Source organism: Miscanthus floridulus, chromosome 15 (genome assembly GCF_019320115.1).
Source record: "Miscanthus floridulus cultivar M001 chromosome 15, ASM1932011v1, whole genome shotgun sequence".
NCBI classification, from domain to species: domain Eukaryota; kingdom Viridiplantae; phylum Streptophyta; class Magnoliopsida; order Poales; family Poaceae; genus Miscanthus; species Miscanthus floridulus.
Genome location: NC_089594.1, coordinates 83832688 through 83847977, shown reverse-complemented (window position 1 = coordinate 83847977; position 15290 = coordinate 83832688). Strand labels below are relative to the sequence as shown.

At 43.3% G+C, this 15290-nt stretch overlaps 1 protein-coding gene and 1 pseudogene across 1 annotated transcript in view; both read right to left on the bottom strand.

Annotated features, from left to right (window-relative positions):
- LOC136508494 (disease resistance protein RGA5-like) overlaps positions 1-14844 on the bottom strand; it is a 54409-nt gene extending 39565 nt beyond the window's left edge. The window contains exon 1 of the mRNA XM_066503179.1: positions 14643-14844. Coding sequence (XP_066359276.1) covers positions 14643-14710 — 68 coding nt within the window. The 5' untranslated portion in view covers positions 14711-14844. The remainder of the gene's footprint in view (positions 1-14642) is intronic.
- Positions 6117-14635, bottom strand: LOC136509401 (disease resistance protein RGA5-like; annotated as a pseudogene).
- Positions 14845-15290: the final 446 nt, after the last annotated feature.

Sequence of the window (15290 nt, the reverse complement as noted above, 5' to 3'; positions counted from 1 at the left end):
ATATACTAGGACAACGTACACAATCCTGCACAAGACTCGTTTGGGACAAACGACAAGCAAGATGGCATACAATAATTGGGTGCTTCGTTGCGCGCTTCAGGTCTTGAGCTGCGATCCCATGGGGCCATGCATCTGTCTCAAACGTTGTTTTGTGTTGCTTCCCACGTGATTACACGTGACCATAGGGAACAGATGGATCTGATCGAGGCGGTGGCCCGGTTTAATTAATTTCCCCAGAGATAGATTCCTCTTGTTGTGGCAAATGTTATCTAATCCCAGTTAACATATATTGGACCAAAGGATGCCCTACCGTTGTAAGACAATACCATACCATGTCAACAAGTCTATCTTCAAAATTTAATTTGAGCTTTTGCTGTGCAGGGCAAAGAAGAAATACTTCCCAAAAAATTCAGGAATATGGATTACAAGCTTAGACTAAATAAGAGAGCTCGAGTGTATTCTATTTTCCTCTTCTTCTTCCCCTTTTTAGTTCCCTAATGGCTGCCCCTATAGCCCCTAGCTCATCTCTTTTGTACTGAACATTTGTTTTCTTTAATATATTTTCAGTAGGGGCTCCCTGCCCCTCCTGTTTGTTCAAAAAAAAAACAAGTCAAAAGTATCTTGCTTTGCGTTTATTTTTTGTTTGCAGAGGATAGATCTCGACTGAATGGCAGACCACAATCTAAACATTACTACACTACTACAAATAGGATTTTAGGAAAAACTCGTCAGTCGCCAATAGAAATAGTTGCATAAAGATAACTTGTAACTTTTTCATATGAACTAAGATGAAGATGAACTTTATATCAAAATTACAGATTTTGATGTGATTTACAACTTTGTAGTTGATAAGTTTTTATTTGGAACCTCGGATGTTGACATGGACATACCAAATTTGGACTTCTCAAATCGACATTCTATTTGACAAGTTTTTTTATTTTAAGTTGGTTAGAGTCCAAATATATGTTGAAATTTTCTAGATTTTGAAATTTTAAATTTAGAATTTACAAACGACCTAGAATGTTCACATAGTTAATGCCAAAGTTGTAGTGGTTGACCCAATGTACAAGTTTGTGGTTGATAAGTTCTTTATTTGAAGTTATCTAGAGCCTCAAATATTGGCTTTAAGTTCTCATATTTTGAGATTTGAATTTTTGAAACTTCCAAACTATCTCGGATGGAGACACGATTTATACCAAAGTAGTAGTGCTTGACGAGCTTTAAAACTTTGTAGCTAAAACTTTTTTAATTAAAATTAATTATTCAGTGGCCAAAAAATTCACTACATCGCAACACCTCTTTTCACGGAAGGGGCGCATAGTCCAATCAAACCGTTTTTTGGTTGGGCGTACAAAACACTGCTGGCAGTTAAGTTGGTAATTGGTGCCCAATATATTAAGTTGTTTAATAAATAAAATATACAAATATGACATATCGATGAATAAATTGATTGGGTACATGTACAGCAAATTCGTAACGAGGTCCATCTTCAATAAAAAGTTAGCATGCATGTGTGCCACGACATCAGGAGAAAAAAAACTGTCGTTCTTCTTGCGAAACTCCACCTTGAGCACAGCCTCATCGTCGTCGTCCTCCTGCTCCTCCTCCCACTCTTCGTCGTCGTCGTCGCCACAGGTACGCTCGTGGATGACACAGAAGAAGCACGTGTCAGCAACCCATCTGGTATAGTTGAAATTCGTTGGAGACCTCATCTGGAATGTAATGATGTATATATATCACTACTATAGAATTGACTTTCAGTACCGACAATGATAGTGTCTCCCAACCCATCACTACCGTTTTTTGGCTAAAACCGACAGTGTTAAAACCAATCGACACTGATATTCGGGTCATCACTGCCAGTTCATATCACTGTCGATTTTAGCCATGAATCGGCAATGATATTAGATCATCACTGCCGGTTCAAGTCACGAACTGCCAGTGATATGCTGCACAAAAAATGTTCATAACTTTCTCATATGATGTCTGATGAAGACAAACTTTATGCCAAAGTTGTAGTAGTTGACGAGATCTACAACTTTGTAGTTAAAACTTTTTGATTTGAGATAGTTTGGAAGTCTAAATATACACCACAAGATTTTATAGAGTTAATATCAAAGGATTCCATATGCTTTATAGTCATAAGTGAGTGTGTAGTGGTAGTTAAGGATCTTTGATGGAGAAGTGACCAAAGCAAAAGTTGTAGATCTCTAAATGTTATGCAACTAAGTGAGCGCTTGGTATAGCTTCTGAAATAGCTCTGGGAGCTCCATATCAAGCCAACCGCTCTCCCACACAACTACTTCATGTGCGGAGTCCTAGGAATACCGCTCACTGGAGCTGTTTTTGAAAGAGTGATTGGAATGAGTTGTTGTATTCCATATTGTGTATGGGTACATATATAGGCAGTCGGGGTAGTATGCAAGCCAACCACACAAGCTCACAAGTACAGGATGACCATTGCTATATTTACATCATGCTAATACTCCCCCGCGGTCTTATCGAAACTCTTGAAATATAGATGTTGGGAGACCCTTGGTGAAGATATCGACGTACTAGGATGTCGTGGGGACATGGAGAACTCAAACATGACTAAGGGCGACATGCTCCCGAACAAAGTGGAGATCAATCTCAACGTGCTTCATGCGCTGATGCTGAACCGGATTGGTGGAGAGGTCGACAGCACTAACGTTGTGGCAATAAACCAGGGTGGCACGACGAAGATGGTGGCGAAGCTCGGCAAGTAACTGATGAAGTCATGTAGCTTCAACGACACCATTGGCCACGGCTTGATACTCGGCCTCTGCGCTAGACCGGGAGACTATGTGCTGATGCTTGGAAGACTAGGACACCAGATTGTCATCGAGGAACACCGCATAGCCAGAGGTCAAACGACGAGTGTCGAGGGAGCCGGCCCAGTCCACATCAGTGTAAACAACAAGCTCTGTAGGCGGAGAGCGATGCAGAGTCAAGCCAAGGAAAAGAGTACCCTGTAAGTACCGTAGTATCTGCTTGAGAGTAGCAAGGTGTGGCTCGCGTGGATCATGCATGTAGAGACATATCTGCTAGACGACATAGGCAATATCCGGACGAGTGAAAGTCAGATACTGTAGTGCACCAGCCAAACTGCGATACTGAGTAGAGTCAGCAACTGGAGGACCGTCGGGGGACAACTTGGAGTGCAGGTCGACGGGAGTGCTGCAGGGCTTGCAAGCACTCATCCCGACGCGTTCCAAGATGTCCAGAGTATACTGCCGTTGAGAGAGCAAAAGGCCATCATCGCAGTGGGCGACATAGACACCAATGAAGTGATGGAGCTGTCCCATGTCGGTCATAGCAAACTCACACTGAAGGGCTGCAATAATATGTTGAAGAAACCCAGCTGAGGAGGCGGTTAGAACAATATCATCAACATAGAGCAGCAGATATGCAGTGTCTGATTCCCGGTGATTAGCGTAGGTGCTTTGCGAAGTGCTTAGGTTAGTTAGACCACGCTCATATGCGCTTGCTCTAGGCTTAGGTCTAGTTGCTAGTGAGGTTTGCATACCTCTTGACCAAAGGTGCTTACGCGCATCGTGCTTCTACTCGACGGGAATTGTAAGTCTTGCGAGACCATACCAACCGTGTTTGCGGTGTGGCCGCCACCGTGTATGGAGGGAGCAAGGCCCACGGTGTTTCGACCGAAAGCTTGACAGTGAAGACGGCGGGGAGCGGTCCGAGAGAGGTACACCAGAGACCCACTTGCGTGTGGGGAAGGCACGGGGCTATCCACGGAGTTACCCGACCGGGAGCTTGGCCCTTGTGAGGGATTCCTTGCGAGGGGCTCCAACAGGGATTAGGGGGAAGCTTGCGTGCGTCTCGATACCTCAGTAAAAATACCAGAGTCATTGACGGGAGTTTGCATCTCTACCTCATGTTTAGCTTCTGCATTTTTATTGTAATCTTGGTTATGTGCTTTACCATTCCTAGCTTAGTTGATAGGCTAGTTGATAAGGATGGAACCTAGGTTGCATAACTCTTTTGCAGTAGAGACAGCAACACACCTAGTAAAACCTTAGTTGCACATTTAGATAGATTACTTTCTTACATAGGTTTTGATTAGGTGAAATTAGAGGCCATAATTAGAAGTAGAATTTTAAGTTGCCTAATTCACCACCCTCTTAGGCATCACGGTCCTTACACGCTGGACGCACTCTTCCCGGACGGTGGAAAAGGCTCGTCCAGGCAGCCGCGAAGACGCAATGCCACCTTCTAGGTCGCACCGCTGCGTCGGATTTGGTTGTTTTCCATTTATGTAACATCGAAACTAGAGGCCTTTCGCTAGGATGGTCTAGCTACGACTGTTTTTAGGTCGACCTTCTTCGGCGCTCGATAGAGACGCGTTGTCTGTATGTTTAAAATCTTCTTCTTAATACAATGATATATAAATATTTTGCGTATTCGAGAAAAAAAAAGATGGAGGTCCATATTATAGGGGATGGTCTCTCCACACTATTACTGATATAAACATAAACAAAGATGGAGGTCTATATGAATATCAACTTTATTGGTTTGATTTTCTAGCAAGGTGGCAGGCTTTATGGCACAGCCTTCCAACAGTGCAGCAACGTAACGGTGGCTTGCTCCAGCAAGGCAGCGCCCAGTAGATTTGTGGTCGTGGTGGAACCAATTTTTTTGGTTGATCATGTTAGAGCATGGAACAGTGGACAAGGACAGGAAGAATGAGAGGAAGAGAGTGTGTGAAGATGAGTTGGAATGCACAAAGATATTACTCCCATTAGCATTGATATGGTCATCAGTCATCACACACAGAATCTGACCCTTCTTTTCTTTCCAACATCTTTTCATGGCTGACCAATGCTATATATATAATTCTACAAATACTATATTCTAATCCTAAAGTTCCACTAATGCAACCATAAACAAAACAGGGGGACGCCCTTTACGCAATACCAATGCAACCATAAACAAAACTGCCAGGTCCATGTGAACATCAATCAATTGTATTGGTATTCGTAAAGTGCAATGTCGTGCTGTCTGGTCGGCCACAATCAGCATTTTCATTTTGTGCCACTCGAATGCAGAAAACTCTTAATCATGCCAACTAATGCTTATGATGGTGATTTACAAGGTAATCGTACAAACGAAGCCACTATATTAATAAAGCTCCGAAGCTAGCAGGAGCGGATTTAATAATTAAGATTATGTAAGCGAGCCATGAAATGTCTTGCATGTGTACGCGTAACCGAGTAGAAACTGACGAGCATAACGTTTAGACTCTGCACCTAACAACTCCTGCTAGTTACTCGGTTAATTAGTTCGCTCGACTTGATGCATCCACAGAAGAAATATATATTTGATATATAGAGAATCTCTCAAATTTCAGTAGGACACGTATGTATGAGGAGTAATTACCGACCCGGCTGCTAGCTGCAAGCGAGTGCTTACCGACGACGCCAGGGGATATAATGAATTTAGAGTATATATAACTTTTGCATAAAGAAATGATCGGCACGTTCAGCATCCGTGTTACTTATTACAACAAATTGAGCCAGTAAGGCAAGAAGCAGCTGGTCCCCAGTCCCCTAATAGTAACTCAACAAGTCCAAAGCCCCAAACCATACTACCACAAGCGATGCTGCTGATTCATCAGAACCAACAGCAATCAGCATGCATCTACACATATTATCAAGTCTGAAGTAAAAATAGTAGTGATAATTCTCGAGACACATATTATCAAGTCTGAAGTAAAAATAGTAGTGATAATTCTCGAGACAACAGCCTGCTCTGCAGCTGGATCCATGTCGTAACCATATGCTGGAGACGGTGGTGCCAGCTGATGAACGCAGAGAGACTGCAAAGATGCTTCAACATCGACACCACCCGTGTGGCTCTTGCCGCACAAGTCCTGCCCACTAATATTGACGTTAGTTATTAACATGGTAAGACAGTATACACAAAAAAAAAACGGGGGTAGCTAGGAAACAATGCTAATTAATTAAATATGACGTACCGAAGTAATAATATTAATTAAATATGATATATGTATAACAGCTGGCGCAAACATAAGGTAAAAAGACTCTGTAGTCTGTACCTGGCCTTGACATTAATTTATATCAGGCACTGCTACTATAACCAAAACTCCCGCCCACCAGTTTGATGTTGGATACAGGGTGACCTGGGTGCAGGCCAGCCACGTCCCTGAGCGCAGACTCTGCAGCCCTTCTATTGGATTCTTTTGCAAATGTGCTCCCAATGTCTCCGACGATTTCCTTGAGGCCTGATAGGTACTCGATGCCAGCAGGCACACCACCATACCTGTCCCATCCCTGTGCATTGAAACATAGCCCGAGCCTTTCAAGCTTCGGCATCGCCCCTGCCTCAAAGGCCAGGTACGATATCCTGAAACATCCAACTGTAAAATGCTTGAGAGCAGGGAATCCTCTTCCACGGATGATGATCTTGTCTTTAGGAACTCCATGGATGTGCAAGTCGGAGGCGGACAAGGGAGGGCAACTGTGAGAGAATCCCAACGTCATCCCCATACACATCCTGAACACTAAGCTGCCAGGTCATAGAGGCTATGGTGCTGGCCAATCCACCCAGGAATCCTCGAGAACCAGCGATCGTACATTGCATGAAAGCTCTGGAGATGAATGAAAGAAGTTGGGACTGAACACCATGAATCTAAGCAGGCTCTGAGAGTGACAGGTAGGTAATCACTATGAATAAGTAGACATTTGAGGCTGCAAATGTTTCCAAGGGCGTGCACAAGTTCCCTACATTTTGCAGCAAACTCGTCTCTATTGGTGGATGTGTAGTCAGAATATCCTGATTTCAACATTTGTCAGATTTGTCAGTTCTCTCAGACCCTTGATATTGTCTAGTGAGTTTCTCAAATCAAAGCAACGTAGAGTACGCAATGATTTCATGTTACTGATCCCACTAGGAAATATTACTCTTGCCTGGAACAATTAGATGCCATAAACGGCTCAAATGAACAATATCTGATGGTAGCTGCAGATCTGATTGTCCTTTTATTTCAAATGTTTTCAGTTGCTGCAGACGTCCAATTTTACTAGGTAACACCACATGACGACCACTTGCTATGATCTTTAAGAATCCCAGTTGAAACAAATGACATATTCCATTCAAGTCAAGTAACTCAGATGAATAGGGCCCACTTGAAATTTCAATCGTCAAAACTCGGAGATGCTTGAACTGTAAAATAGGAGGTAGATATAAAGAGGTACCAAATCTTGCTAGCATTCGTGTTTGGGATAGCTGGAAGGATCTTCCTACTGTTTCATCTATTGCACCATCCAAACTGAGTGAGAGTCGACGGATCTTTGCAGGCTGTCTTGTCAAATCTTGTATATCATCCATTACAGTGATAAAATTGTCTTCTCTGGATTTATATAGGATAAGATCAAGCATCATGTCATGAACCCTGCAAGACATCACCTCACCATTGTAGTCTGTATCTACGGGCTGAATCAAACTCCTATTGATAAGCTCATTGAAATAGCTCTTTGCAATAACCTCTGGATCTGTCCCACGACCTTCACATATAAAACCTTCACTTACCCACTGTCTAACCAAATCATTCTTATTGATTGTGTAGTCCTCTGGATAAATGCCGAGATATAGCATACAAGTCTTCAAATAATGAGGAAGGTTTATGTAGCTGAGGTTTAATATTTGTCTCATGCCATCCAAGCTTGGGCTCACTTCAAAGCTGGAGCCCAGAGAGTCCCTTACATGTTCCCAGTGCTCCTTTAGTTTGCTTGGTTGGCTGGCTATTAGGCTAGATGTTGTGATAATTGCAAGTGGCAAACCACCACATTTTTTCAAAATTTGAGCAGACACTTCCATCAAATATGGAGGGCAAGCTTCCTCTGCACCAAAAATTCTTTTGAAGAATAAGCTTCGTGAGTCTTGGTCACTAAGGGCCTTCATCTTGTAAACACATTCAATGTTCTTAGCACAGCAAGCTCTGGCCACAGTCTCAATTCGTGTAGTTATTAATACTCTGCTGCCATTAATGTTCTCTGGAAGAGCACATCTAATGATATCCCATGCAGGAGCCTCCCAGATGTCATCAATTACAATTAGGTACCTGACATGTAAATGCATACCGCGTGTAGCGACCTTTAGGACAGTGTTCATGAAAACGTGAAGCATAGCTAGAGGCTAGACCTTTAGGACAGTGTTCATGAAAACGTGAAAGCATCATAGCTAGAGGCTAGAATAACCACAACAAAAACAAGAACTCAGTCGAAAAACTTCAAAAGTGGTTATGTTGATAAGGGTTCCAGTTGAAAAGTTATGAGAGCATGCCTTCTGTTTTTTAAAGTAACTATTTCTTAACACATAGTCTTACTAGCCTATAGATGCTGGTGAGAACTAAAATGGTAATTTGAGGAGCAGTACTTCGAGAATAGATATGAAATGCAGCATCAAAATTCTTATAAGAACTGTAATACTTTGTTTGTATGGTTTATTTGGTTTATATGTATAACATGGATGTCATTACCTAGTTAATCAAAAGTGAACAAGGTATAAACCAAGAAGAAAAAACAAACACATAAAAATTTCACTTGCAGGACACGCTAGAAAGCTAAAACTGAATCGCTTCAAAATCATGAAAAGTTACTTAGCATTTGTTTTCATTGCTGGCATACCTCTTATCCAAAAGAAAATTTTGCAGCGTCCTAATCAATTCGGACTCTTCCCACATTTCCATGTTGGTGTTCATAGGAGGTTTAAAGCCAACTTGAGATAGTATAGTCCTTAGTACCTTCCTAATATTTGGTTTTTGGGACACAGAAACAAAAGCTTGACACAGGAACAAGCCCTCTTGCTTGCGATAAATCTCATTTGCAAGGGTAGTTTTTCCAAGACCTCCAAATCCGACAATAGAGAGCACCTTTAGCTGATGTGAAGCAGGCACACTCTCTTCATCCATCAATTTTATCAGTTGGTCCCTGGGCTCCTCAATACCAACAAGGCTGGCTGACTCTGCATGGAGTGCCAAAACACGAGAATCGACGACTGTGTTGTTTGGCTTGGAAACAGTTTCATCGACCTTGTACCTCATGCGTCGCTCGTTCACCTCCATGACACGACTCCTGAGGCCTTCCAGCTCCTTCGCAATCTGATGCCGAATGTTCATGGTTGTCAGCAGGCTCATGCTTCTATCCATGAACCCCTTGAATCCACGCGGCATGCTGCTGTACTTGCGCTCGACGCGATGCAGGAACTCATTGATACTGTCATCTATATCGTAGGAGAGTTCACGTACCTCCTTCACCCAGCACTTGTCTTGCTCGTCAGGCTCTTCCATGTCTGACATCTTCTTCAGGAACGCGTGCATGCTCTCTAGCTCAGCTTTAAGGAACATGATCTGTCCCTTAGCTTCTTTGAGCAGCTTGTACTCAGATGTGATCAAATCACCAAGCTTCGCTATCAGGGAGCCCAAAGCACCATGAGAAGCGCTGACCACGGCAGCCTCCATCGATCCCCTGGCCTTTCCTTTCTTGTGCTCAGCACTCTGAATCTGAAGTTGGCGATGTGAGGTTTTCTCAATTTTACTCCTGAATCAAATATATCGACAGATTCAGATGCTCTGTTTTCATAAATAAAAACTAGTTTATTACTCAACCTGGAAGATTGATCATAAGTTTTTTTTAACAATCTGCACTTTTATTTGGAGAAGAAACATAAACAAAAAACTGCCAGAGAAGAGAGCGAGATTCGCTGAGGTCACTCAGCCACTACAGCGGAGCCACCACTATTGTCTCTGCTTTCTTAGTTTGACAGTACGTATCCAGCTTCATTTGAAAAGCTTTGTGAGGTGAGGTCAGTCCTCAAGCTGCAAGAAAACCGTCCGCGAGCTTTGTCAGGCAGCTGTGAGATGTGGAACCACAATGAGAAGATTGCAATTTTCAGTCAACTCTGAGATCTAGTGTGTTCGAACTTCAACAAAATAAACCAAATGGAAACCAACGTACGTACGTACCAAGTTTTTCTGAGAAGTGAAAAAAAGACGGGTGATGGAGCAACACGCCGTCGCTGATTGTGTGCTGCTCCGAGTCACCGAGTGATTGTGTGCTTCCCCAACGGCAGCCAGATGAAGAGGGAGAGGCAGAGAGAAGTGTCCCTGGACCTGGCCGATGGAGTTTTTCTTTATCACGATTTACGAGTGACAGTTCTAGACTTCTAGTTATCAATATGGACTTGTATCTCCACTTCTTTTTTAGAGTGTGCAGTTTTCTTTGGAGGGCAAATCGAATCAACTGTGAGAGCAGAGAGAGTGATATTCATACCGTACACACCAGGAGACACTGAACTGAATGGTAAGGTGGTGGTTGCTGTGGGAGCCAAGTTTTTCTTCCAACGCAACTGAAAGCAATCGCGGAGGCGCAGGAGATTCAGAGGAAGACGATGGGATTGCAGGCACTGATGGGAAATTATGGGGCCAAAGGCTGCGGTGCGAGGGAACAAATGAACAAGAGGATTTTGTCCTTTGTTTCCTCAGCTCGATCTGCAAAGGTCAGGGTTTCAGATTAACAGAATTGCACAAACCCCTCTGTTACTTCAGGGTTTCTTCAGATGCTGAAAACCACATAAACTCAAGGGGTCTATTGCAATTTTTTGTTTCCTTTATTATTTGCATGCTTGTCCTTATTTGCAACGGAGGCTGGGATACAGCACAAAAGGATCGAGCTGAACCTGCTATTGGGCGTCCACATAATTAAATCTTTGTATGTTGTAACCAATGAGTGACCAGCTAGATCGAGGACATACAATGAGTGAACACTTTCTAATAAGAAAACAAGTTTTACAAAAGTTTTTATTAATTGTATTATTGATCAACCTGCATGCCAATACACACCAACAGTTGTTTAATGATCTAAAGACCACTTCTAACGATGCTTCGTTGGGTGTTTCAGGTCTTGCGCTGCTTTCAAATTACTTGGATCCCATGTGGCCAGGCCATACATGCATGTAATACGAAAACTATATAGGATAGATATATGCTCGGCCTTTGCATGACAATGACCACCAATCATGTTCCTCAACAAGTCAAGTCGTCTCTTGCATTGGTTTGCGTTTCATTATTTGTAGATAGATCTGGAGCGAATGGCAGGCCACCAACTAATAAGCACAAAAGGAGGCTGAACCTGCTTCTGGGCGTACGTCCATATAATAAAATCGCGTATTTTGTAGCGAATGAGTGCCAAGCTACAGGGCATACTACAACAAGTGAATGAACACTTTATGGCGAGCAAACAAATTTTAAAAAAAGTTTTAACTAATTATATTATTATCGATCAACCTGCCAATACACACACCAACATATTTGTTTAATCTGAAGATCACTTGTAACGATGACAAGGGTGACAAGGTGACAAGGGTGCAGACATCGCAGTTAATCCATACACAAGGTGACAAGGGTGCAGACATCGCAGTGAAGGAGCAGCAGTGACGGAGGTATCCTAGCAGTCGCATGGGTCAACGACGCAAGGAGAGGGGGGTGCTAATACTTCTGCTCCTACAGCAGCATCCTAGCAAAGTGCTGGAGCACCACTGCACCAGAGACCGGCCGGGACGACAGGCAGAAGCAAACGGATGCGCGAGAAACCAAACAAAACGAAGCACTGGGTAATTATGTCGAGCAGTTACCGTGCAACTACTGCTTACCTGATGGCACGCGATTGGCCGCTGCCAGCAGCAAGATCCACGGCCCCGATGGAGTCTTGGAGAAGAGGAACACCTAGAGACCTTCAGGAGCCATTGCGGCGAGCTTGACCTTGAGAGTGCCGGCCGGCGACTCGCGTGGCAGCAACCACAGCCACAATCTGCAAATGCAGCAACAGCTGGGGTCACTTCAGCGGTGAGGGGGCATTTAAGTATTTAACACCTTGCTAAAATTGAAGCTTACCAGAAGCACGAGTAAAGGAATCCAACCACTTTCGAAATGCTCGGCGACCAACGCTTCACAAGACTAGCTACAATCTGAATTGCTCTAATACTAAACAGCAACTCGGATAGGCAATTCCACTAGTAGTCTAGCAAAGAGATCGCCATGGGCAGTCTGCGTAGGCTAAATCGGCTTTGTTAGTAGCAGACGGATTAGTTTGTTTTGCAAGAATTGGGAGAAACATCAATCAAAGAAGACAAAACCCAAGGGTTAGAGCATCCGAGAGAGGAGATATATGAATCATAATCCAGATCGGTGAGAATCTCAATCCAAAATCTGTAGTAAAGAAAGCAGGACGCCGGAAACAGAGACGGACCTTGAGCTCGGACATGGCGTGGGAGACGACGTCATCGTCGTTGGCAATGGCGTGTCTCCAGCCAAGTCTCCACCTAATGGTAGGCACCGGGATGAAGAAATGACGAGTGAGAGCGCGTTAAGTGGGCGGAGGGAGATGACTTGACTCACCAAGTCAATACTCAAAAGTTGTGTACGAACGAGTTGACTTGACTTAGGATGTCTGCGCCCTTGTCACCTTGAGTTGTAGTCTGTATCTACGGGCTTAATCAAACTCCTATTGATAAGCTCATTAAAATAGCTCTTTGCAATATCCTCTGGATCTGTCCACGACCTTCACATATAAAACCTTCACTTACCCACTGTCTAACCAAATCATTCTTATTGATTGTGTAGTCCTCTGGATAAATGCCGAGATATAGCATACAAGTCTTCAAATAATGAGGAAGGTTTATGTAGCTGAGGTTTAGGGCCTCTTTGGCACGGTTTATGCCGGCTTCGGCTTCATCTATTTTGCGCAAATCGAGGCACTGTAGCATGAAGCCGTTTTGTAAGCCAGTGTTAAAATGAACTAGAAGCCGGGAAAACCCAGTTTTTCTAGCTTCACCGGTGAAGCCGTTTTGGATGAGCCGTGCCAAAGGGGGCTTTAATATTTGTCTCATGCCATCCAAGCTTGGGCTCACTTCAAAGCTGGAGCCCAGAGTGTCCCTTACATGTTCCCAGTACTCCTTTAGTTGCTTTGGTTGGCTGGCTATTAGGCTAGATGTTGTGATAATTGCAAGTGGCAAACCACCATATTTTTTCAAAATTTGAGCAGACACTACCATCAAATATGGAGGGCAAGCTTCCTCTGCACCAAAAATTCTTTTGAAGAATAAGCTTCGTGAGTCTTGGTCGCTAAGGGCCTTCATCTTGTAAACACATTCAATGTTCTTAGCACAGCAAGCTCTAGCCACAGTCTCAATTCATGTAGTTATTAATACTCTGCTGCCATTAATGTTCTCTGGAAGAGCACATCTAATGATATCCCATGCAGGAGCCTCCTAGATGTCATCAATTACAATTAGGTACCTGACATGTAAATGCATACCGCGTGTAGCGACCTTTAGGACAGTGTTCATGAAAACGTGAAAGCATCATAGCTAGAGGCTAGGGCCGTGTTTAGTTGGGTGAAAGTTGGAAATTTGGCTACTGTAGCACTTTCGTTTTTATTTGGCAATTAGTGTTCAATCATGGACTAATTAGGCTCAAAACGTTCGTCTCGCAATTTCCAACAAAACTGTGCAATTAGTTTTTGTTTTCATCTACATTTAATACTCCATGCACGTATCGGAAGATTCGATGTGATAGCTACTGTAGCACTTTTTGGAAAAAGTTTTCGCGAACTAAACACGGCCTAGAATAACCACAACAAAAACAAGAACTCAGTCGAAAAACTTCAAAAGTGGTTATGTTGATACGGGTTCCGGTTAAAAAGTTATGAGAGCAATACCTTCTGTTTTTTAAAGTAACTATTTCTTAACACATAGTCTTACTAGCCTATAGATGCTGGTGAGAACTAAAATGGTAATTTGAGGAACAGTACTTCGAGAATAGATATGAAATGCAGCATCAAAATTCTTATAAGAACTGTAATACTTTGTTTGTATGGTTTATTTGGTTTATATGTATAACAACTTTTATGATTCTAATAAAGTGCAAAAGTATTAAACATATAATCCAATTAATTAGAGTGTTAATTAGTTGTACTACAGAAACATATAAACCTGGATCTAAGGATACAGGAGGGACTCACTTCAACTAGTCAATCCTACGGAAACGAGGTGAAAAGAAAAAAATATGGACAGATTAGCATGTTGACTTGTTGACTACAGAATAGTAGCATGCTCAAGAAGAATGACATCTAAATAGAATAAACTAAAACACGGATGGTAGAGGCTGTAATTTTATTCCCTTATCTAAAAAAAACTAAAACACAATAAACCATACTAAGCATAAAATTATTTCAACGCAGGCATACCTCTATTTTAGAAGGAATTTTCGTAGCGCACTAATGAATTCTGTCTCTTCCCAAATTTCCATATTGGTGTGCATAGGAGATACAAAGCCAACTTGAGATAGCATGGTTCTCAGAAGCTTCCTAATGTTTGGTTTTTTGGACACAGACACGAAGGCTCGACACTGGAACTCCCCCTGAAGCTTGCAATAAATCTCATTTGCAAGCGTAGTTTTTCCTAGGCCTCCAAATCGAACTATAGAGAGCACCTTTAGCTCATCCTCTCCACCCATCAACTGAATCAGTTCATCTGTGGGGCCATCCATGCCCACAAGGCCAGATGCCTCTGCATACATTGCTAACAACCGAAGATCAATGGTTGTGTTGGTTGTCCTAGGGGCAACATCATTAGTCTGTTGTGGTACCTCATGCATCGCTCCCTGACCTCGACGACACGGACCTTGAGGCCTTCAAACTCTTTGGCAATGTCATGCCGAATGTTCATGGTCGTCAACAACTTTGTGCTCCTATTTATGAAACCCATGAATCCGCGTGGCTTGCAGCTTGACTTGTGTTCCACACGGAGCATGAACTCACTGACACTGTCCTCAATATCATAGGACAGCTCACGTACCTCCTTGGCCCAACACTTGTCTTGCTCATCAGGCTGCTCAGTATCTGAGATCTTCTTGAGGAAGACATGCATGCTCTCAAGCTCAGCTTTGAGGAACAAGATCTGTCCCTTAGCTCCTTTGAGCAGCTTGTGTTGGATTGATCTCCCACGCCATTAGGCCCAACGGCCTTTGGGCCTTGTTTTCGCGCCCTGATCGGGGGGTTGGTGGGCCCCCAACCCTACATGGTTGGTGGGCCCCCGTCGCACAGCGCTATAAAGGAAAGGTGGGGGTCAGGGCTCGCAGTACGAGGTTCACCGCGCCGCCAGTCACCCCACCGACATCCTAACCCCTAAACCCGATCTTGAGAAGGGGCGCTGCCAGCGACGGGAAGCACCACCGA